General features: G+C 42.1%; 3 protein-coding genes and 1 long non-coding RNA gene across 5 annotated transcripts; 3 read left to right on the forward strand and 1 right to left on the reverse strand.

The window, feature by feature from the left end:
• Nucleotides 1–2,157: 2,157 nt before the first annotated feature.
• Nucleotides 2,158–10,830, forward strand: LOC113689764 (uncharacterized). Its single transcript, XM_027207534.2, has 9 exons — nt 2,158–2,528; nt 3,047–4,875; nt 5,587–6,282; nt 6,613–7,981; nt 8,655–8,968; nt 9,083–9,283; nt 9,824–9,981; nt 10,300–10,391; nt 10,469–10,830. Exons 1-9 carry the CDS (start codon nt 2,351–2,353, stop codon nt 10,519–10,521), a joined length of 4,890 nt encoding a protein of 1,629 aa, XP_027063335.1. The 5' UTR covers nt 2,158–2,350; the 3' UTR covers nt 10,522–10,830.
• A 2,339-nt stretch (nt 10,831–13,169) lies between these two features.
• LOC113690011 (probable L-type lectin-domain containing receptor kinase S.7) lies at nt 13,170–15,619 on the forward strand. Its single transcript, XM_027207837.2, has one exon. The coding sequence runs from the start codon at nt 13,355–13,357 to the stop codon at nt 15,389–15,391; it is 2,037 nt and encodes a 678-aa protein (XP_027063638.1). The 5' UTR covers nt 13,170–13,354; the 3' UTR covers nt 15,392–15,619.
• A 694-nt stretch (nt 15,620–16,313) lies between these two features.
• LOC113688775 (uncharacterized) lies at nt 16,314–17,975 on the reverse strand. 2 transcript variants are annotated; one of them, XR_011815348.1, is made up of 3 exons: nt 17,638–17,975; nt 16,691–17,430; nt 16,314–16,600 (listed from the first exon to the last, which is right to left on the reverse strand). It is a non-coding gene; the product is annotated as an uncharacterized lncRNA (long non-coding RNA). The 2 variants fall into 2 exon arrangements; XR_003448108.2 differs by having other exon boundaries at nt 17,521–17,640.
• A 1,606-nt stretch (nt 17,976–19,581) lies between these two features.
• Nucleotides 19,582–21,429, forward strand: LOC113687699 (uncharacterized). The gene has a single exon (XM_027205244.2). It carries the CDS (start codon nt 19,582–19,584, stop codon nt 21,427–21,429), a length of 1,848 nt encoding a protein of 615 aa, XP_027061045.2.
• The last annotated feature ends 2,759 nt before the right edge of the window (nt 21,430–24,188 follow it).

The following is a 24,188-nucleotide window of genomic DNA, read 5'->3' on the forward strand; positions in this document are numbered from 1 at the left end:
AGTCGATTGATATTTCGACTAACTAGAAGTATAGCATTATTTTGCGACCATTATTCTAACTAGAAGTCAGATGTCCTTCTCACCACCAAAGGGGAAAAGGAAAAAAGAAACAAGGAGGGAAAACTGATTAAGATATCCATCCGAGTCAAGAGTTTGGGTTTGCATCTTCACAAGCATTGCTGTATTTCATAAGTCCGTTTGATCAAATCATGGCCAAGTCCTTATCTCATTTAACATTAGCGATTGTTGGTTCATTGCATGGCCTCCTCCAAAGCGCAAAAGATGCATCTTTTTTTTTTTTTTTTTTTTTGTTTTTTGGTCAAATGTCAACTTGTATATATGACAAAAGATGCATCAGGGGACATGAAATTGAGGGGGCACTTTTCAATTCTACGCGTTTTGACCATGATTAAAATAAACTGAGAAAGAAAGAGATGTTCTGTGGCATTTTTTTTTTTTTTTTTTTTTATTTTGCTCCCGAACAAAGCGAAAAGAAGCAAGAGATCATTCAAAAAGAAGCCTCCTCCCGTTTGGTTTGCTATTTTTAGGATCTTGTTTTATAAAAAATATATTATAATAATTTAATATATTCAAAATAAAAAAATAATCGAGAAATATGTTCATAAAAGACGTAAAAAAATTTTAACGAAAAATCGAAATACAAACAACTACATTGGATTGGATGTCTCATTGTACTTACACAATTCCCACAAATTTTACTGAAAGAACCGATGACATGTTTTTTCAATTATGTTTGAGTTTCTGATTGAATTCCGATGACACAATTACAGTCAGTTATATCACCAGTACAAAAAAGTAGGCAGATGAACACTCACTGTCACTCACTTCAATGATGGTGTGGGCTGCAACGTGTTACATCTTGCAAACTAAAAAGATATGTAAGGTCAAGAATCCAATATCCATGCGTTGAACCAAATCACTTTTTTATTTTATTTTTTTTAGGGGTGATAGATTCGTTGCATCTTTTTTTTTTTTTTTTTTTTTTTTTTTTCAATCTAGGGGTTTGTTAACCAACTCCCAGTAGAGGAGTTGGCCACCATTGTATATTAGGTGTGGGCAAAATTATCCGTTAATTCAAAAATTCGTCATATCCGATCCGATCCGAAAATTAGGATATTCTATTTTTATTATTTGATCGGATCAAAAGAGAGTTGGGTACCCGCTAAGATGCGGGGCAGGTTAGGATCACATAATTAAAAATCCACGAGTACCCGATCCGTCCCGCATATATATATATATATTTTATTTTTATTTTTATACACACACTATAAAATAATAAGAACTAAATAAGTAATTTTATTGAACAAATTGTATTACAAATATGAGAGACTATAGTTTATTTATAAGATTCATTTGTAGAGGCCATGATCTTATATTTTATAGAAAAAAGTTTAATTAATGTGGAACATATATATTAAAAATTGTGTTGCTTATTTCAAACTTTTATAGAAAAAGTCCCCGTCTGGTTCCCCCGACTCAATTGACCAACTCCTTAGAGTCACTTCCCTTAAAAAAGTAAGTTCTTCCCCCTCTTTAGGAGTAGGCTAGGCTAGGCTAGCTGTTGCCGTTAAGTGAAAAAAAAAAAATCTAGTGGTTTGTTTGGACAGTTAATTATTTCCCCAAATATATTTGCTTACATCATCATTATAATTTCCATTGCACCTTTTTATTTTTTCAATTATCTTTTTATCTCACATATATCACATCATCAAAAAGTGTTACAATAAAAATATCTCAAATAACTTACAATCCAAACAAACCCCTGGATATACATTCATTGCAGCCACGTTCAATAGTGTGATTTGTTGTTCGCTATTCATATGGATAAACAACAAATCACATCAACAATTCTGGGATCCAAGGGTGGACCTCTTTTTTCTGCAATTGTGCCCGCAGTTCGGCCTTCTAGTCCGAAGCATGGTCTAGTTTGGGCTTTTGATTGGGCTAATTGGTAGTTCGAAAAGAACACACCAGCGTTTGTAAGCATCTGTGGTGGACGAGCTCTCCCTAAAGTCCAATTACTAACAAGGAGCCTGTTTATATAGACTGACGGATGCCCAGGTACATCAGTTTTTGTTTTGTACTAGTAGCATATTGCTATAAACAGCACCTCTGGCCTCTAAATCTGAAACGGTGGCGTGCATTTGTTTTGGGTTGCACTTTTGAACCCGCAAGATTATTTTGCCCAAAGGCTGTTGCAGGAGGCCCATCGACAGTCCCGAGAATTTGAAAATTTCAGACCGCGCTCTTATTCTTCATCTCCACCGATTAAAAATACCAAATTCCCAACGAAATCAAAACTCCGATTGATGACTCGTTCGGATTGACGATGGAGACGGTGGAGAAGCTGTTAGCACAGATCTTCGAGAGGAAGAATCGGATTGTTCGACAAGTCAAGCAACAGACAGATAACTACACTCAACATCTTGCTTCGAAATGCTTAGTTGACGGAATTACCCCTCCTCCTTGGCTTTGCTACGACAATCAATCTTCCGATGTTCCTAAAGGCACTCCATTTGTCTTTCTTCTTCTACATTATTTTTTTTTAAAAAATTATTTGATGTTTTAGTTGTAATTATTTGTTCTAGGTTTTGGATTGGTAAATGAGCTGTGGTTGTGAATTGAAGAACGGACTTGAGGAGATTGCCCTGGATTTAGGACCTCAGGAAACCTAATTTTGCTGACTTATGGCTTTAAGTGTGTGGAACTTGCGAAATGATTTGATTTTTTCAATTAAGTTTAGCCTTTCTTTTTTCTTCTTCCTTTAAAAAAAAAAAAAAAATTCAGTGTTTGAATATAGTTGCTCGTGAAGCATATGAATCGTCCTTGACAATTGGGTAACAAAAGAATGAAAATGATCGCCTCGAAATGGTGAAGAAATTAAATCTGCAGGGATTTACTGGAACTGTTTTGACCTTTTGTTTCCATAAATTTTGTTGTTGATGCCTGCACCTTTGAAATAAAATATATACATATACATTTTTGTGTTGGATAGCTATAATACGAAGAAAGCTTTTCATTGCAGAGCTGAACAAAGAAGATTTAATTTTTGAAATATTATTGCCACATCAAAGACCTACAATCCGCTTTCCAAGTGCTTGTTGCTCTCTCTACAACGAGCCAGTTGCTGCTGCAGGAGATAATGGAGAGCTAGTGGATGGATTCTTTAGGGAAACTTCTTCCTACAGCAAATGTTTTGGCAGTGGAGATAAGCAAGCTACTGCAGCTGGCTGTCTTGAAAATAACACTGGTTGCACGATGAACATGGTATCTGAGTTAGCAGTTAGCATTACATCTCCTCAGGATGATGCCGAGGCGAGAATCTCAAACATTTATAGTGCCCCGGATCAATCAGTTGCTAGAATTCAGAGATCCAAGTCTAGACAAAAGGCTTTGGAGCTTCGCAATAGCGCAAAAGCATCAGGCAGGAGCCTTTTAAATCAGAAATACGATACTGTTGGTTCTCCTTCAAGAACTAGACTACCTATGTTCAGCTCTGAACAGGGTCAGGTTACAGGCTCTGAAGAATTTGGAGAACCTTGTGTCATGGCCCGTGAAAGTTGTGGAGATTGGGAATCAAATGAACGAGATACTGAAAATATGAACAAGGAAAAGAGGACCACTTTTTGTACTGGTATGGTGAGAAGATCAATAAGCTATGGCGAACAACCAAGCTCTATGAAAGACTTAGATAATGGTGATAGTTTTACTTGTAATTTGCAGAAGAGTGGAAATTCTCTAAGAAAAGATCTGCATGATTTCCAAAACTGTCCCAATGTGGTTAATGTGTCGGTGGGAGTTATCAACTCTGCTGTCAATGGTGAAAGTGGTAGCTTCATTGAAGCAAGGACAGAAGATCACTTGGAACATAAGGGAAAAGGCCGTGATACTCATGTTGACAGGATTTCAAGAACAAGTTTTTCTAGCCCAAAACCTTGTCTTCTGGATGAGGCCCCAGAAGTGGATATCTCTATGCACCCTGTGATGGTTGAAGCTGGTATATCAGCAAAGCGTAATCGCAAGTCAGTTCAACAGTTTAATGATGCTAATAACTTTCTTGAATTAAGCCATAAAAGAACAAGGTCTGGAACTCCTGCAGGTGACAGAGGGATGTCCATGCTTCTTGATACATTCAGTAGTGATCATCATGGAGATACAAGGTCCAACTCTGGTGCTATTGAAAAGTCTCAAGCTACAAAATATGCAGTCGAAAATAGCTCAGATGGTATACTGCCTTTTCTTGATAGTCGTGATGCTAACGAGATGGGGAACTTTGGAATTGTTATTGTTGATGACCCAGTCAACAACCAATCTGCAAATCCCAGATCAAATATAGATGATGCTGCCTTGGAAAGTTTACTCACCAACCCCTCTGATTGTGTGGTGTTTATGGAACCGAAGCAACTTGTCTTCGATGACAAAGAAGAGTGTAACTTGAAAGACAAGTTTAGGCCCACCATGGAATATGAAATCCTGGAAAGATCACCACATAAAAAGTTTTATAATTCACTACACTCTGCTTCATTGGTGGATTACCAAGTAATTTCTGGTGATATGATTTCTAATAAGCCGTCAACAGTTCAGCCAGATGTTACTAAGGAAGATGAAATTCGTCAAGGCTTTTCTGAATCCAACAATGAGAATGTTGATGTACAGATGAAACAAAAGGAATCTGATGAATATGAGGAAATCAGTCTGAACACATTTGCAGTTGATTCAGAGAAGATGCTACATATTCCGGATGTTAAGTATACATGTCTGGCTATGGAGCCAAATGAGGTAGAGAACCCTTGTTTAGAGAATCATGTGAATACTTATGCTGAAGAAGTCTGTGAACCAGAGCTGCATAAAGAAGTAAGTGTCTAATTTCTTGCTTGTTTGATTTTGATCCATGTACACTTAGAGCGTTGTGTTGTTAAATATTAGACGAGCTTGCAATTATCATTCACAAGTAGGTCAATCTTTTTTTTTTTTTTTTTTCTTTTTTGATATTGGATATCTGACTTCTATCTTCCTGATGGCTGGATGCCAATCTTCTTTCTGGCATCTATTTCATAACATTATCAAATTAAGTGGTAGGAGCATAAATCCAAAACATTGGGTGATATTTTTTAGTAGCCATAACATTTAAACAGTAAAAGTTCTGACATAATCAGATTGTAATATGACGCTTGTTCATGGGAAAATTGATATTTTTGGCAGTAAAGGCCACTCTTATTTTCTAGGCTAATCTTCAATCAGGTGTTCACTTCTGGTTTAACAGGCATATACTATTTTTGAGGTTTGGAAGGCAGTATTGAAAAATATCTTATTTCCTGATTTTTGAGATTTCTTTTTTCTTTAGTCTGCGGATCACCTTCACTTTCTCTAATAGCATTGTTTTTGTTTGAGAAAAGCTGTGGAACATTTGGAGGCCATTTGTCTGATCGTATTTATTTTGATTAGACTGATATGAGTTACATCACCATTTAGTGACTTGGCTTATTTCTTCTTTAATTATGAAATTTCTTTCTACTATTGAAATTTTGGTGACTCAGGCTGTGTTTTATTTTTCTTGTCTAATAGGGTAATTTCAGTTATAAGACAAAGGAGAGAAGCCCACGTTCCTCCCACTCTTATGGAAGCAAACATTTTAGCAAATCTGATCTGTCATGCCCAGCAACTAAGGCTATTGGACTGTCAGAAGATTGTTCAGTCAAAGAAGAGGAAGCCCCTGCTCCAACAGACATTATAATTGATGCAACAGGACAACATTGTCCAGGAGAGAATCTGAATTTATCATCCGCTGGGGCTAAACTCTACTCTGGAAATTTGAATAATGAGTATGGTAGCCTGAAAGTTTTGGGAAGTTCTAGTCTGGGAGGTAATGACTTGCTTACACCTGGTTCAGTTGGATTTCCACTTGACCATGAGAGTCTTGATCTCTCAAAATCAGAGGAACCGAAAATTGCAAAGAAGTCAGTGGTTCAAAGAGATCTTAGATCACTTCAGGTGGCTTCATGGCCTAAGAGTAAGAGAAGAAAGATTCAAGATCAAGAAGCAGATAGTTTTTCTGCTTCGCCAAGCTTCAGGGTAAAAAAGCATTACCCTAGTGACTTGAATTCCACAATTATGAATCCAAAGAAAGCTGGAGACAATATCGTTAGTGTACCAGGGCATGCATCTCTAGCGACTGACAGTACCGAAAAAGAAGTATACCAGAAGATAGCCTGCCAATTGATTGAAGAGATAGAGCCTTCGCCTAAAGTGCAAAGCGAAAAGGTACTCTTCTACTTTTTGGTAATGTTTTGGATTCCTGGTTAAAATACACACGTGTATACAGAGACAACAAACATGTATGTTAGACTAATCGTCTGCTCAGTATGGAATGTCAAATTCTATATGGATCAAAAGTAATGGGCCAAACTGTCAGGTCATCCCTGGAACTCAAATTTGAGACATATTTAGGGTCCCATATCGGCCCTTCACTCTCACTAAACACAAAGAAATGTCAACCTTTTTTGTTTGCAAGACTGCATGTTCTCGCAAACGGCTCTCTCAATTAAAATATATGTTGTCTGACATAGTTGTACGTTGCCACTCTACCTGCAGAATGCATTGAACTCCAAAGGCCATGGTGAACTTACAGAAACTTCCTCCTCCTCTGCACTTAAACAATTAGGGGAACCAATTGCCTCAAATTCGATGGAAGATTCTGCTAGAGCTTCCCAAGGATGTTTATTTGAGGAAATGAATTTGGCAGGTGCAAGTAGTAGTGCAAGGAGAGAAGGTGATGAAGGGGATAGCCAATACTTGCTGCATCATGAAGGTGGAGATAATTTGGCATATAGCGAAGGTTTGACTATGGAGAGAAGCCTTTTAGAAGGCAAATCTTATTTGGGAGACAAAGGCCAACCTTCTTGTTGTTTAGTTTCGTCTTCAACCAAAAAAGACCCGAATTTGACCCATCCTGGTGAGATGCTGCCTGTGCTTGAAAGTTTCATCATAGAGCCACAAACAGAGAATGCAGATGTGAACATTTCTCCACGTGAAATCGACTTTGACAAGTTTGAATTTTCGAGAACTTCAATAGAACGTGCTAGGATCCTGGAACAGATATGCAAGTCGACTGTTATGCAAACACCTCTGACGCAGTTCTCGTCTGCTCTCAAAGTGCATGGATCTCAGAAATTTTGCCACTCTGTACCCAATGGTCTTCTTGAGTGCATGGATCTGAGGAGCACTTTGTCTTTAAATGAAGATGCCCATAACCAACTTAGGGTCATTTATGGGAATAACTCTGACTGTAATTTGCAAAAGATGTCATATTCTGATCGTCTTTCTTATACGGAAGCTCGATTTTGTTGGGATTCCAGAAATCATTACAGATCTCCGGTTGGAAAGCTCTGGGAGAGAATGTCTCAAAAAACTGGCAGCTCAGAGAAGCGATTGGGTTCAAATCCAGAGCTTACATGCTTTCCAATTGAGGAAGATCCCAGTACTAGCGAAGAAAAAGAGAATACAAGTGGCGTAACAGAGAAAATTCAGGAAGACAATGGTTTGCTGAATGATACTTGTGCAAAAAGAGAACTTCTTGCTGACATAACAGACGCAAATGCTGCAACATCATTCTCTGCAGCAGAGAAGTTTGTAAATAGAGCTACTGCAGATTTTGTGAGTACAGAAGTCAGCTTCAAAAAGGGGGTTCATAAAAAGGTGAAGCCAAAGCTACAGAACTATAGTAGAAATAAGAGCGTGGAGAAGGAGAATGATGTGTTATCAATTGCAAGTAATGGGATTAAGAAAGCCAAGGAATCAACAAGCAGCAAGTTCAGTAAGGCAGATGCATTATCCAAAACCACTTTGAAGACAGAGAGGCAGAAGCTCTCAGAAAAGAATCCCAAGTACAGCAACATTGTCTCCAATGTAACTTCTTTTATTCCCCTGGTCCAACAAAAACAAGCTGCTGCAGTTTGTACAGGTAATTTATCTTCTTACTGGGCGAACATATATTTGGCATCAATTTTTCTTGGTTAACGAAAGTTTCTTAGAAATTTTTTTAGTGGATCTCCTTCTGCAAATTTTTCTGGATAAGACGTCAACCATCATTATCAGCCTAAGCTATATTCATCCAATTTCAATGTGCAAGCACTATTATTGGTATTTGTTTACTTTAGCAAGATAAAGTTACTGTGGCAAGACGAGTTCTCACTCAATTTTTGCAATTACCCTGTCTGATGTTCTGGTGGATGTGGTGTATATAATCATTTTTATTGTTTTACCTTAGAATCTGTGTCACTTGATTCAAATGTGTATTGAGCTGAACTTCAATCTTCTTACTCATTCCAACTTTTTCCTGAATTTAGTTCAACAATGTGAAACTAGATACATATTGCTCACATATCAATAGCATTTTTATAGTTTTCATCTCATTAAATGCTGAAATATTCTGGCTACTGAATGTCTACATGGTAGCAGTTACCAAAGATAATGCAATTTGAAATAGCCTGGCTACTTTAATAATTGAACCTCTCTTTGGTTGTCTTGATGAATGTTTCTCTTTCTGCGGTTTTAAGGTTCTATTATTGTTAAGAGGTGTTTCTCAAATCAATTGTTTGCTTGATTTAAGAGGTTTGGCTTCTATTACCTTTCAGGAAAGAGAGACGTCAAAGTGAAAGCTCTAGAGGCTGCTGAAGTTGCAAAGCGCCTTGAGCAGAAAAGACAGAATGAACGGAAGATGCGGAAAGAAGCACTGAAACTTGAAAGAGCTAGGATAGAGCAAGAAAATTTGAGACAAATGGAGTTAAACAATAGAAAAAAAGATGAGGAAAGAAAGAAACGAGACGCTGATATTATAGCAAAGAAAAGGTTGAGGGAAGAAGACAAAAAGGAAAAGGAGAGGAAGAAGAGACAAACTGAAGAAGCACGGCGACTGCAGAAAGAAGAGATTACATTGTGCTCTCAGAAGGTAAAGAGAAATATTGCTTTCTGATGTATGTAGGACTCATTATTTCAATTGTCTGCAGGCATTTTCTTTTTGCTTTAAGTTCAGCATCACTGAATACATGAAATTTCTTGTTAGGGTGGGAAAGATGATATAATGAAGAAATCAGACAATCTGTTAAAGAAGAGTCAGAGCATGGTGCAGGAGAGCAGATATGACGTTATGTTGGAGAAGCCAGACAATAACACGAGGCCAGAAGAATTAACGGTCGATTTCCAGCAAGCTGCCATCTGTACTGAAGCATGTGGTACTTCTGGTGATTCCTGTCAACATCAGAAGGTTGAAGCTCTTATCCTGGAAAGTTTCAATTCAGCTGAGTCTTTATTTGGATTTATGCTAATTATAATAGGGACACAGCTACCTTTTTTGTTATAAAAAGAACAAAAAAAGAAAAAGGAAAGAAAAGGAGGATATATTGCTTTTCACAGTCAGCTGCTGTCCACATTGCATCAGGACCAGTATATTTCAGAGGAGAAAGGAACCGATGGATTCCCTGTAATATGCCCTGCACCTGTAATGACAACTTAACCATCATTCCAGTAGCCTTTTTTGGTTTAAAAAATCTCCAAATGAACAACTTCATCATGTTACAGAGTGAGGAAAAAAGCATAAAAATGTGCTTCGACATTCCAATTTTGTGTATTAATGTTGTAGGAATATCCCTTTGCCTTTCTGTAGTCACATGTAGTAAATTGTTCGTGGACTCCAGCATTCAGTGTTTTGTGCTTTTAATCTGTGTCGTTTAATGTCTATTTGCCTAACATACTCGAGGATTGTTTCCCTAGCCCATGTGCTTACGTCTGCTTTCTACTTATTCAGACAATGCCCGCTTTGGATGAGTCTGCAGCAAAGGAAAATTCAGTTGTCCAGAAAATTCCAGAGAAATCATATGACATTTCACCGTATCAGTGCTCAGACGATGAAGAAGAAGAAGAAGAAAACATACCCAACAACAAATATATCCCGTCCTGGGCCAGGTAACAATCTATCCCAAGATACTTCTTACAAGCTGAATGGTCTTGATAGCATGTGATATTATGAATCTCCGAATGCTGCTGTTGGGATACTAGTTGAAGTTGACTTATTTTTCTCTGCAGGAATCTTTTTACTGTTCATTCTTTCTAGGTCTTGCTTTTGTGATTTACTTATTCATTTGGCAATGAACCAAGCCTATTTAGTTACTTCATTTAAGTCCGTAATGACTGTGCAATTAGCTTTTCTTAAAGTTTGTATACGATTTGGACCATTGTTCTATAACATTTGAAATCCTACTAAGTTTTGTTCGCCCTCTGCAGTAAAAACTGTGTGGCTTTCGTCCTCCCAATGCAGCAGAGAATTGATCCTGATGTAATTTTTCCTTTAGAAAGCTTTTGCACAATTGATGAAGGTATGTTTACTTTAGGCAACGTGATGACAGAACGGTATTACTCTTTTTTATCTGAAGAAGTGTTTTGCCTTTTGCAGTCTATCCTTCACCAAAAGCTATTAGAGTCATGACAAAGAAAGGGCCAAGGTAACAGATATTCGACGTTGGCTGCTGCTGTTTCTTGTATTGTTCTTTGATGCCAACGGAGGACTAAGAACATCTTCAACTATCAGGATTTAGTCTGACTTAATTTAGACTCCCCTCCTTTTCCATAGATAAAATGTAGTATCAGCAGTTACATAATTCCACTATCCTTGCGTAGATGTGCAAAAATGCATGATGGCCGTCCAATTTAATTTACGTGGACGGCACCCCTTTCTTTAGAAAAAAAAAAAAAAATGAAATTACGTTTAAGATGTAATGAAGAGAAGGAGAAACGTACATACACGTTTCATGTTAAGCCTGATAAAGGACTTATCTTGTCGCATGTTAGCGCAAATGGAGAACGTAGAAAGGGCTGAATAGTGACCAAACCCATTAAGAAATGAGCCCATTAACGGGCGCCCAACTTCAGGGGTGATTAAAATTTGAGGAAAATCATGGCAGCTCCTGAGAGAACCTAGGCTGCTCTGAGTTTATTTCTCATCTATTTATTTGGGATTTAACTAAGAGAAAGTATGGTGTAGTACTTCGTGTCTGTGCTGCATACTTCGCACTTCGCAGTTGGTTCTTTTTTTCTCAATTAGTAAAAGTTTTGTCGAGTTACTTTTCCCGAAGAGTTTAGCTTAATCATCTAACGGCCTAAAAAGGTACAACTGGAGTTTGGGCCAGTAATCACATGGTTTTCAGTGCTAAGATTCAATTCTTCTGTGGGGACTTACTTATCAATTTTCTTTATGATCTTGAAGACTTGAACCACTTGTGTGTGCTCTTTTGTAGCGTCACTTAGACTTCAATTTCCAAAGCTCGTGACAGTGAGCAATTCCAATGCGAATTCGGAAGCATAAAAAAGTAGGCTAAGTATCCTTTCTCGGGAATCTTTCCTCTCTTTAATAAGATTGTTTAGCGTTGTTTGTGAGCTAAGTGGAATGAAACAGATTTTGGTTCAAATTTAATAATAATGTCTCTAGTGAGCCTGATGTAGATGCAGTCTATTTCTCCATAAACTAGGACAAACAATTTCTCCATGAACGCACATATTAGTTTACGCTGAAGGACACTTGAGTGGCCTAACATTTTTCTGCAAATGTTGCTAGTTATTTCCTTCTCAGGAGAATATGCACTACTTTACATACTAATTTCAACAAACTGGAAGATGCACGCCGTGTACTTCAGTCAGAAAGGAAATTAGTAGTGTATTTCCTGTGCACCAATCCAGTTTTGAGTTTTTTTTTTTTTTCACGACCATGACCATCTAGTGAGTCAAATGACCCAGTGGTCAAACCAGGGCCCACTGAATAACGGCTTAATTGAAAATTTTGTGGGCGCGCCCTCAATGTCATGTTGACATAAGCGGAGTGGACCCAGTTCCGAATCCAACTCGATAGTTGATGACTAGATTCCAAAGAGAGGCAGTGGCCGGCTGTCCTGTTTCCTGCCATGGTTGAAATTGCAGGGACAGATTTTTACGCTTTTGGGACCTGTTAAAATATCACATGAGAATGCGTACGAGCTAAAATCCAATCAAAGGCACTTAATATATATCCACCAGATCATGCGCACTAGATTGACTGAGGCACAGGGAGCGAGCGAGCGAGCGGAAACTTACATGATCCCTGTGGTTAAAGAAAATTTTTAATTAGATAAATAATAGTACATTTTGAAAAGAGATAGTTATCGAATATGACAAAACTAATAACAGCACGTTCTAATTGTAGCACAAAGTTTTAGATTTTACTTTATCAATGCTTTTACAATTTTACTATTTTTAAAAGACTCCTTACTATTTTCAAAAGATCCTTACAGATGCCAATTGAAAATTACCCAAAAGTATAAATAAGTTGTTTCAAATAAAAGAATACCCTCCAACGGTTCGTTATACCAACGAGTTAATTGCACAATGTGTTAATATGTCTTTGTATTAATTGTACAACGAAAGCCACACATCAATTAAATATGTCTATAACATCATTTCGGTAATTACCCCAATATATAAACTTATAAGAGTTATACTCTATACAAAAACAGTTGCAAAATACTTTCATATTCTAAAAATACTTAGATGTTTCCATAAATTAAAGTTTTAAATGCACCAAAATGAAGACATTTTAGTAAATATATCTCAACACACGCTACCTTTAGTTGTGTAAAAAAATTAAAAAAATTGCACAAGATTTCATATTTTTATAAAGTCTATATCCATGCGATTAAAATTCAAACCCCTTTTTGGTCACAATTAATTCGTATATAGTATAAGCTTTTTTTTTGTGGGAAAGGGGGGGGGGGGGGGGGGGGGGGGAGTAGTGCCTGGTGTGCTTACTGGTATTTTATCAATCACCATCAGCAGCTCAGCAACTTACTTAACCGACAACTGTGATCAGTACTGAAGTCCAAATGAAGTTCTGTCCGCTCCCAAAGCCAGCCTTCCTATATTACCGTTACAGATTCGGCCCATCAAGACTTGAAAGATTTGGATAAAAGACTTTTAAATTTTAATCCCTCCCACCTTTTCTTTATATTTTTTTTAGTGAAATTGTTTTTTTTCCCCTTATTCTTTAAAGACGGACCCACGCGCCCACTTTTCATAACCGTTTAAACCCCATTTTCCCACCCAAGCCAAGATTCCCCCATTTCCCACCACCACCACCACCACCACGCCACAGCTCCCCTTCCTTTTCAGTTTTCTCCTTACCTTTCCCTCATAAAATTTTGAAGAAAAATCCAACCAACCTTTACCTCTTCAAGAAACTCCATTCTCCGCCCTCATGAGCTCAAACAAACCTTCAAGAATTCATTTTTCCAGAACATGAGATTGATATCCAACAATGTATTCAAGAAAGCTTCTTATTTTCTCAATTTTCTTTCTGTTCTTCAACTTCGAATACATTCAACCGCTACCGTCATCATCTTCCGGGACTACTCTGAATTTCGACTTCCAATCTTTAGCTCTCAGAAATCTCACTCTTCTTGGAGATTCTTATCTCAGAAATGGTGTTGTAGGGCTGACAAAAGAGCTTGGCGTCCCATCTTCAAGCTCTGGTTCTGTAATCTACAATAACCCAATTGCCTTCTTTGATCCAGAAACCAACATCACTGCCTCTTTCTCCACAAGATTTGCTTTTTCGATTCAAAACATCAATCCCTCTTCGTCTGGAGATGGATTAACCTTCTTTCTGTCTCCTGATAATCAGACTTTAGGGAGCCCAGGAGGGTATCTGGGGCTTGTGAATTCAACACAGTTGACGAAGAACAGGTTCATTGCCATCGAGTTTGATACAAAACTAGATTCTCATTTTGACGATCCTGATGATAATCACGTGGGTTTGGATATCGATAGCCTGATCTCAATAAAGACTGCCAATCCAGCTTCTCTGGGTATTTCGTTGAAAAGTGGGAACTTGATTTTTACTTGGATTGATTACAAGAATGAGGAAAAGAAGCTAGATGTGTTCTTGAGTTATTCAAGTTTCAAGCCTGGGGTGCCGCTCCTGAAGGTTGATATTGACCTGTCTGGTTATCTCAAGGACTTTATGTATTTGGGATTTTCTGGTTCCACTGAGGGAAGTACCGAGCTGCACTTTATTGAAAATTGGAGCTTTCGGACTCGGGGCTTTAGGCCTGTACGACCAAGAATTCATCCTCATAACGTCACTGAAAATTCTGTGCCTTTAAATCCCCCAATCCCAGTTTCTGATCCTGGCAATAGGCATCACAGGAGGCTTGGGTTGGGCTTTGGGATTGCTGGTCCTGCTTTCTTTTGTGCTGTTCTTGTAGTATTTGGGTGGATTTCTGTCAACAAATGGAAGGAGAACAAAACAGAGAAGACCCTGAAAGCAGAGCTTGTGACAGGACCAAGGCAATTCAGCTATCAAGAACTCAAGTCAGCCACAAAAGGATTTCATGCCAATAGGGTCATTGGGCATGGTTCCTTTGGTACTGTTTACAAGGCCTTTTTCGTAAATTCCGGTGCCGTTTTTGCCGTTAAAAGATCAAAACATACCCATGAAGGTAAATCTGAATTTCTTGCTGAATTGTCAATCATTGCTTGTTTGAGGCATAAGAACCTGGTTCAGCTGCAGGGATGGTGCGTTGAGAAGGGAGAATTACTTCTCGTATATGAGTTTATGGCCAATGGAAGTCTTGATAAAGTGTTGCACCAAGAAACCGACAATGGCAATCCACTGAAATGGCCATACAGGTACAATATTGCTGTTGGACTGGCATCTGTTCTCACCTATTTGCATCAAGAATGCGAGCAGCAAGTGATCCATAGGGACATAAAAACCAGTAACATAATGCTTGATGGGAGCTATAATGCAAGGCTTGGGGATTTCGGATTGGCAAGACTCATGGATCATGATAAGAGTCCTCTTTCAACACTTACTGCCGGAACCATGGGATACCTTGCTCCTGAGTACCTTCAATACGGAAAAGCAACTGATAAAACTGATGTATTCAGTTATGGTGTGGTTATACTTGAACTAGCTTGCGGAAAAAGGCCAATTGAGAAAGAAGGTAGTGCCAACAAAATGATCAATCTGATTGATTGGGTTTGGAAGCTGTACTCTGAAGGAAAGCTTACAGAAGCAGCAGATAAAAGATTAAATGGTGAGTTCAGAGATGAGGAAATGAGGAAACTGCTGCTTATCGGTTTGAGCTGTGCAAATCCAGATAGTGCAGAAAGGCCTACCATGAGGAGGGTCTTCCAGATTCTCAACAATGAAGCAGAGCCTATTTCAGTGCCAAGGGTGAAACCTAGCCTCACTTTCTGTAATAGCTTGCCACTGAGCATAGATGATATTATTTCAGATGATGATGGAGGCAATACCCCTGACTCTCGATTTGAGATAGTAGTTGACTGAAGCCAGAGGTCATATTCTTGTGGATTTGCGTCTTGGATTCTTTGATTCTTTCTTTCCCCCCACACCTGTTAGGCTCACTTGTATTCTTAGTCCAATGTTTCTTTTTAGCACTCTGAAGTAAAATTTCGAGTTCAAAGTCATTCCATTGAACTCTGCTATGTTGTGCAGTCTCCCGAAGATATTAGAATTGCATGCGAAGACACTTGCCCAATATTGACATTACTCCGATACCCGTGTCTTTCGTCCTGTGATTGTTTCTTTGCTGTTTTTTTTATGTGTTAAGAAAATGCCTCTTTTTTTTTTTTTTTAGTATGTCCGGTTTTCATGCAATAATGTGCATGGAATAGTCTGGGTGCTGCAGATAGTACTCAGGTGACTGTTGAAGCTGAGGGCTTGGTTATGTTCCCACGTGATAAACTGTTGGAAACGTTGAATTTGAGGGGAAATTCACCGAATGTTTTTTTGCTAATGCTTGTTTCGAACGTAAAGAATCTTTGGGATTGGGCTTCCTGAAGGAACCCCACTTTGAATACCAAAGGGTTCAGACTTCAGACACTAATTCAGCAATTTATGCTGTTTGATTTCTTGCTAATTCAGACACTAAAGAGCACCTTCTGCGTCCATTGCACGCTTAATTTCCAATTAATTCAACAATTTGTGCTGTTTGATTTCTTGTTTCTCATCTGGTTGGCGAACATTTTGGGTCATGTAACTTCATTACGAACTTTTCAGTTTTCATAAGCCGAAACCGAATAAGAGTAGCAATTTTTTTTTTCTTGAACAAAAACCTCGATATTGAAGTAAGTAACCCACACTTGGCTGGCTAGCAATTGTTCTATTCATGTGCTCACTCATTCCTTTTATCCCAGCTTCTGTCTAGGTTGATATCGCCCATTCAAAAGAATGTTTGAATAGGAAAAAATTTAGACCATAAGAATTAAATCTTAGTTCATCCATTCACAAGGAATAAGCTGGAATCCACTTGAATTTAGTCATAATTAAAGAATACACGCACAAAGATTTGAGGTACTCCACTACTTGGTACTTGGTAGCACGGTATCAATCGACAACTTCTGCTGCATTCTTTTTCAAACCAACTCACTCTTTTTCTGCAGAAGCTTTCCTTCTTGTTCATCTTGGGTAACTCGAACATGGTTGGTATGAAACTTCTTTTGAGAGACCGCTTTTCTGACAACACTTTTGTTATCCCTGTAAGGAGAAACAAGAACTCCATAGGATTCAGATCATGCCTGTAACAAGATTCTTGGCTTGCATCAATCAAGAAAAACAAGGACTAACCAGCAGAAGCCCTTTCTTTTTTTTTTACTTTGTTTGGCAGCATCTCTATGTTTAATACTCCATTGACAGCTGGTTACTTGTTGGAGTCCAGAGTTGCCGGTTCCACCACCAAAGCATTATCAGATTATGCAACGTTTTGCAAATCCATGCCGTTGTAATGTCACTGATCCAACTGAGTTAGTTGCCTGAAAAGGTTCTTATGGACACATTTACTGAACTTTATTCTCAGTTTTAGTGAGAGGGGGGAAATAATGCTCATTTCTGTTTACACTCATGCTAAATTTCTGTTTCATATTGATTAATTTATCATTCAAATACAAAAGATATAGCATCAACTTTTCAACCATATCATTATCCACAAGAAAAACTATTAGATCCTCCAAGTCATTCACTTCTTTTATAGCTGTGAAACATTTGCAGAACCTTTATAGTTTCTGTGACTTCTCTAGAAGACCTACAGTAATGCGTAAATTTGATCTTGCTTCGAGTCAGGACTCAATACAAAGATAGAAAAAGACATGCCCAAAGATGAGGAATTCAGAGCAAACCGCAGGCGCAGGGTGATCTGGAATCTGGGATTGCCACGTTGAGAAAAGTTGGCGCTGTGTTTGGCAGAAGAAGAGAGAGCACAATCCCGCAAAAAGTGACGACATTCTCAATAATGGCGGGCTGTGCTCTCTCTCTTCTGTCAACAGCTCTCCTCAACCCTCAGTCTAACTTCATTCAGGGGAGCAAATCTCCTGCAAAAATAGAGAAAATGATGATCAAAATCAGCAAAGAGTAAGACAAACATGCAAATCCTGGTGGTAACGAGACAGAAAATAGTGCACCTTTAAAGATTGGAAGAATCTATTAGAGAAATTTAAACAAACTGATGAATTCAGTAGCAAGTAGCGACCATGAAAACACTGCATGTGGTCATTAAAGTAAAGAGAATAAGGACATACATATATAAGTGCACAAATTGGCTGCTAAAAGAGACTTTAGGAACCCCACATGAAATGATAATCCTTTAGGGCACTACATAACATGTATGCATGTGTCAATGCATGATTTACGAGGAAAAAGAAATCTGTGAAGAAGAAAGTGGAGATGAAATAGAGACGTATTGGTCATCAACTGTTGCAGCAATAAAACAGTGACCGAGGGACATGAATTCGAAGAGAACCTAATTTATAGGGATCAGAGACCTCTTTCCTCACCACTTCTCTTGACCACCAGTACAATAGGAGCGAGATACAACCACAACATATCGTTTTACATGAAAGACTAAAGTCAGTGGCGGATTAGCATGTAGAGTAGTATGAGAGTTTTTAATCCATGAACAAAGAAGCAAGTGCAATTACGAATTGATTGAACCGAGAATTTGTTGTAACGCTTCCGACCCAAATTTTGCAGTTTGACAATGAACAGACTAAGCACCAATAAATGTTATGTGAAGCCAAAACTAGAAAGATAATGACTTGCTCTTGCAACTTGGAGACATCCCGGGTGGTTGTTTTTTGGGTTCTCATATTCAAATTGAAGATGTGCGCAAGGCACCGTGGGAAGAGTGTAACTTCCTTCTTTTTGCTCCTCTCACTTGTCGAAATCCCAAAATTGATCACAGGAAAGTGCTGTACATCTACTAGTATTACAATCAAGAATCACTGCAAAATCCTAATCACATTGAATTGAAAACCAATGAACAACTTGGGGACTGGTCATCTTCATATCACGTGTGAATTTAGACCCTTTTTTGGACTTCTTGATAAAGATCTACCACATGCATTCTGAATACTGAGGAAGGCTTTTGTAGTTTTTTTTTTCGAATGCATTGTGAAAGCTGAGTGGGGATGCTCACCTCGGTCATCCCGCATGTCCGAGGTGAATCTACCTCGTCCCTCATCAGAGGTCTTCTGTGTCTTGGGCATAACCTCTGAGCTCGGCCGGATCCCTAGTCTACCATATAGGTGATCTCGGCACCTCCACCTCGGCTGCACGCTGATGACATCAACCCACCTTACACCGCCCGGAACCAGTGTGCTTTATCTGAAAAGCACACTGGACGCACTTAATGGCCATTGAGCAAGATCCTCCGTCACCCTGCCCAACCTGCTACAGTGTCAGAGTCAGGCCTCCTGACAGGGGACAGAGCCGTAATGCCAGAGAGTGGGTCCCACTAGCATGAGCCTTCCGTCCTGTCCTCTATTCTCCTATAATATCCCTCACACACTCCCAACAAGTAAGCACACTGTTCATTTGCTTATACTCTTATTATTCTCGTTCTCATACTAACTTGATCGTCGGAGTGATACAGGGGAGAAGCCCCGCCACTCACTTCGGACAAGAAGGTGCACTTCGGACAGAAGAATTCACCTCCCCTCATCTCAGAGAGGACTGATTTAGGGTGGTCTATCTACCCACCAAAAATCACCTCTTCAATTGGCGCTGTCTGTGGGAACGAGACTACTATTACTAGAATGAGATCCACGCGCTCTAGAAGCGGAAGGGTTCCCTCAACAGGGGCTGGGCAGACCTCGGGAGCCCAGCAAGACCGCATCTCTGAAGAACAAGGGTCCCAAAGGACCCAGCCCAACAACGATGACGCCATCACCAAGATGGTCGAGTTCGTATCAGACAACCCCAACATCTTTGAGGAGCTAGGAAGATACCTCAAAAGATAGGGGAAAGAAAAGGCAGAGTCTTCCAAGAGGAGGCCGACGAAGTCTCCTGAAGTGCCCTCAGGTGAGGACTCTGATGAGGGGCGTCTCTCTCGGAGTACCTCCAGGCGCGCCTCCTCCAAGGCGACCTCTAAACTTGCCTCCATCTCCCGGGCGTTTTCCCGAGAACTGCTAGGGAAACGGGCCGAGAACCCACCTCGGCGCCCCGGGGGCCTAGTTTCTGATTACATGAGAGCTCCGCCCTTCGCTGATGACATCAATGGGGAAATGGTGCCCCCGAACTTTAAACTTCCAAACTTGCACACCTATGACGGTCGAGGTGACCCCGAGAATCACCTCCGCGCCTTCATATCCGCTTTCCGGCTCTACTGCGTCCCCGACGTCGTGATCTGTCGCGCTTTCCCCATCTTCCTACATGGGACTGCCCGGAAGTGGTTCTGGAGTTTAGAACCGAGAAGCATTTCCTCCCTGGATGAGCTGATAGACCGGTTCATCCACCGTTTTGTGTCGTCTCGACCAATCACCAAGACTTCGGCTTACCTCTTGAACCTGCAACAGGGTCAGGGCGAGTCACTTCGCTCGTATGTTCAGAGGTTCAACGAGGAGAATGTGCAGATACCTGATCAGAACGAGCAGGTAACCATCGCTGCCTTCACCAATGGGTTAGTGGCAGGGATCTTCAACACCGAAATCCATCGGGATTACCCCCCTACACTTCGGGAACTCTGGGAAAGAGTGGACCAGGGAATCCGAAATGAGGAAGTAAATCGCATGAAGCGAGAAGCCCAAGCATCTCGTACGGGGCAAGATCCCCGGAGGAGGAAAGACACCGGTCGAGGTGAACCAGGCCCAAGTGGCACTTCAAACCAGTTCCGGGACCGCCGGAGTGTCTTCGATCGGATAGTGAAAGGCAGATCGTCCACCTCGGACGCCGAGCTGACACCGCTCAATTCCAGCCGGTCTCACGTCTTGGCGGTGATGAGGCAAAATCACCTCGGCCAAACTCCTCTTGAGATCCCGGGGAGAAGGGATAGGAGGAACTCCAACCTCTATTGTGCCTACCACCGAGATGTTGGGCACGAGACCGAAGATTGCAATGATTTGAAACGAGAAATTGAGAACTTGATCCGCCAAGGATACTTGAAGCAGTTTGTCCGCAAGGATGGAACTTTCAACCGAAGCGCCTCCCACCGGGAGAGCCGAGGACCCCGCCGAGAAGACAGGCGGGACACAAAATTTCAATGCCGAGGTCCCAAGGACCGTAAGGAAGAAAAGAGGCCTCCACGCGACGGATCGCCAGGCTACGACCCAAACATCGCCGGGGTGATCAACACGATCGCGGGTGGCCCAACGGGGGGAGACAGTCAGAACTCTCGGAAACGGACATACCGCCAGACCGGTATGGATGTGGCCGAGCCGAGCTCTAGGCTATCCGAGTTGATAACCTATGGTCCCCGTGACCCTGTCCCCGCCGTCTCCAGCAACCACGAGACCCTTGTGATCGAAGTCCTTACCAACAATTACATAGTCGAAAAGGTCTATGTTGACCTCGACAGCTCGGTAGATGTCCTGTACTATCGAACTTTCGAGAGTTTGAAGCTGACCCGGGAGCAACTCACTCCGGTCAGAACCCCCCTCGTCGGCTTCGGGGGACACGTCGTCCACTCGGAGGGTATGGTGACCTTGATGGTGACTATCGGGCGCCATCCCCGCTGCCGAACCGTGCTTGTCAGCTTTGCGGTGGTCAAACCAAACTCTCCTTACAACATGCTGATAGGCCGACCCACGCTCAATACCTTGAGAGCTGTGTACTCTACCTACCATCTGAGTTTCAAGTTTCCAACGTCAGAGGGGGTGGCCGAGGTGAGCAGCGACGTGGGCGCCGCCCGGGAATGCTACCTCGCCACCATTCAAGCAGCAGTCACACCCCGGCCCTCACCGAGGTCAGAAGAAAAGAGGCCAGCGGTCCTCTCCATAGACTGCATCGACCCTCAGAAGGCAGGAGAGCCCAACAGGCTTGAGCCCGGGGATGAGGTGGAACAAGTGGTCTTGGATGAAGCGAAACCTGACAAGTAGTCCAAGTAGGGGCCGGACTCCCCTCACCCCTGAAAGAAGAAATGATCTCCCTGATCAAGGACCACCGAGACGTTTTCGCGTGGTCCGCAGATGAAGTGGTGGGAGTGCCACCCGAGCTCATGATTCACCAAGTCAACGTTAACCCACAGGCCCGACCTGTGCGGCAGAAACGAAGGCACTTCGGCCCTGAACGTAGTCAGGCCATATCGGATGAGGTCGACAAGCTCCTGCCAGCTAAGATGATCCATGAGGTCCAATATCCCACATAGCTGTCCAACCCAGTCATGGTTAAAAAGGACATCGGTGGGTGGAGAATGTGTGTGGATTTCACCGACCTCAACAAGGCCTGCCCCAAAGACTGCTACCCTCTGCCGAGGATAGACACCCTCGTTGACTCGGCAATGGGATATGAGATCCTCTGCTTCCTAGATGCCTTCAAAGGGTATCATCAAATAGGAATGAGTGAAGATAACCAAGAGAAAACGGCGTTCTACACCGACCGAGGTACTTATTGTTACATTACCATACCATTCGGGCTAAAGAACGCCGGGGCGACCTACCAAAGGTTGATCAACTAACTCTTCAAAAACCAAATCGGCCGCAATGTGGAGGCCTATGTGGATGACATTCTCGTCAAAAGTCTCGCCACTTCATCCTTTCTGTCAGACGTGAGGGAAGTCTTTGGTGTCCTGCGAGACTCGAGGATGAAGGTAAATCCCAAGAAGTGCGTCTTCGGCCTCACCTCGGGAAAATTCTTGGGGTATCTGGTTTCCCGCCGGAGAATTGAGGCCAACCCCGATAAGATCAGGGCCATTCAGGACATGTCCCCACCTCGGAACCTCCGAGAAGTCCAAAGACTAAATGGACGTCTGGGCGCGCTGAACCGCTTCCTGTCCCAATCTGCTGAGAAAGTTCTGCCCTTCCTTAAGGTGCTGAAAAAGGCTGACCAGTTCGCCGGGACTGAGGAGTGTCAGGCTGCTTTCGACCAGTTGAAGCAGTACCTCCATCACCTACCAACTTTCGCTTCACCTCGGCCCAAGGAGAAGCTCTACCTCTACCTCTCCGCAGCCGACGAGGCTGTCAGCGCTGTTCTGATCCGGGATGAGGGCGCTCAAGTGCCAGTCTACTACGTCAGTCGAGCTCTCCGTGGGCCGGAGACTCGGTACACTCAGGTGGAAAAACTGGTCCTGGGACTAGTCCACGCAACTCGGCGATTGAAGCCCTACTTCCTGGCTCATCCCATCTCCGTCAGAACCGACCAGCCCCTCCGACAGATATTGGTGCGTCCCGAGGCTTCCGGGCGCCTTACCAAGTGGGCTGTCGAGTTGGGAGAATATGACCTGTCATATGAGTCTCGCACCGCCATAAAAGCACAAGTTTTAGCCGATTTTCTAGCCGAGCTGACCTTCACGGAAGGTCCAGAGTCCACCTCCTCCAGTGCCGGGGTGTCCACCTCACACTCGTGGACGTTGTACGTAGACGGGTCCTCTAATGGGGATGGCAGCGGAGCTGGACTGCTCCTGGAAGGCCCTCAGGGAGAGGTGTGCTCGTACGCTCTCCGCTTTGGTTTTCCGGCCACCAACAATGAAGCCGAGTACGAGGCTCTAATCGCTGGACTCCAGCTAACCCGTAGACTCGGCACCCAACAGATCCATGTCCGCAGTGACTCCCAACTCGTTGTATGCCAAGTTCTTGGTGAGTACGAGGCCAAAGATGAGAACATGCAACGGTACCTCTCCAAAATTCACCAACTCACCGCGTACTTCGAGTCTTTCGAAATCCAAAGAATACCCCGACCCAAAATAAGCGGGCCGACGTCTTATCCCAGCTGGCTTCCACGTAATTCTCTGACCTCAACAAGACAGTTTTAGTGGAAGTCCTGAATGAACCAGGATACCTGGAAGAGGTGGCCTGTCCCGTGCACTCTGAAGAAACTTGGATGACCCCGTTCATCCTTTTCTTGGGTTAGGGAGCCCTTCCCGAAAACCGAGTTGAGGCGAGAAAAATACAACGCAAGGCGGCTCGGTACGCTCTCCGCGATGGAGAGTTGTACAAACGCTCCTACCTTGGCCCATGGCTGAGGTGTGTCACTCCCGAGACAGGACGCCACGTCCTCCGCGAGATCCACGAAAGCTTGTGTGGAACTCACGTCGGCCACAGAATGCTAGCCAAGAAGGTTTTGTTTCTTGGATATTTCTGGCCCTCTGTTCGGCAAGACGCCCAAGATCTCGTTCTCGGCTGCCCTTCCTGCCAAGTTCACGCGCCCGAGCACCACCAGCTCTCAAACTTCATGCTTCCCATCACTTCACCCTGGCCGTTTGAGCAATGGGGGACAGATATCATAGGTCCTTTCCCTAAAACGGTCGGGGGTTATACCTTTCTGGTGGCCGCTGTGGACTACTTCACTAAGTGGGTCGAGGCCGAACCTCTGCGGACCATCTCAGGGCTGGCCATTCAAAAATTCTTTTGGAAATGTATTATCTGCCGCTTCGGCATACCTCAGATCATCATTTCGGACAATGGGAGACAGTTTGCCGAGAACCCATTCAAGACTTGGTGCGAGAACCTCGGCATGAAACAACACTTCACTTCGGTAAGCCACCCTCAGGCCAATGGCCAAGCAGAAAATTTTAACCGAACTCTCTTGCATGGCCTCAAGACCCGACTACACCGAGCTGGATCATCTTGGGTGGAGGAACTCCCCAACGTTCTGTGGTCATATCGGACCACGCCGAGGTCATCCACGCAGGATACCCCCT

The sequence above is a fragment of the Coffea arabica genome, chromosome 5c (genome assembly GCF_036785885.1).
Source record: "Coffea arabica cultivar ET-39 chromosome 5c, Coffea Arabica ET-39 HiFi, whole genome shotgun sequence".
NCBI lineage: Eukaryota > Viridiplantae > Streptophyta > Magnoliopsida > Gentianales > Rubiaceae > Coffea > Coffea arabica.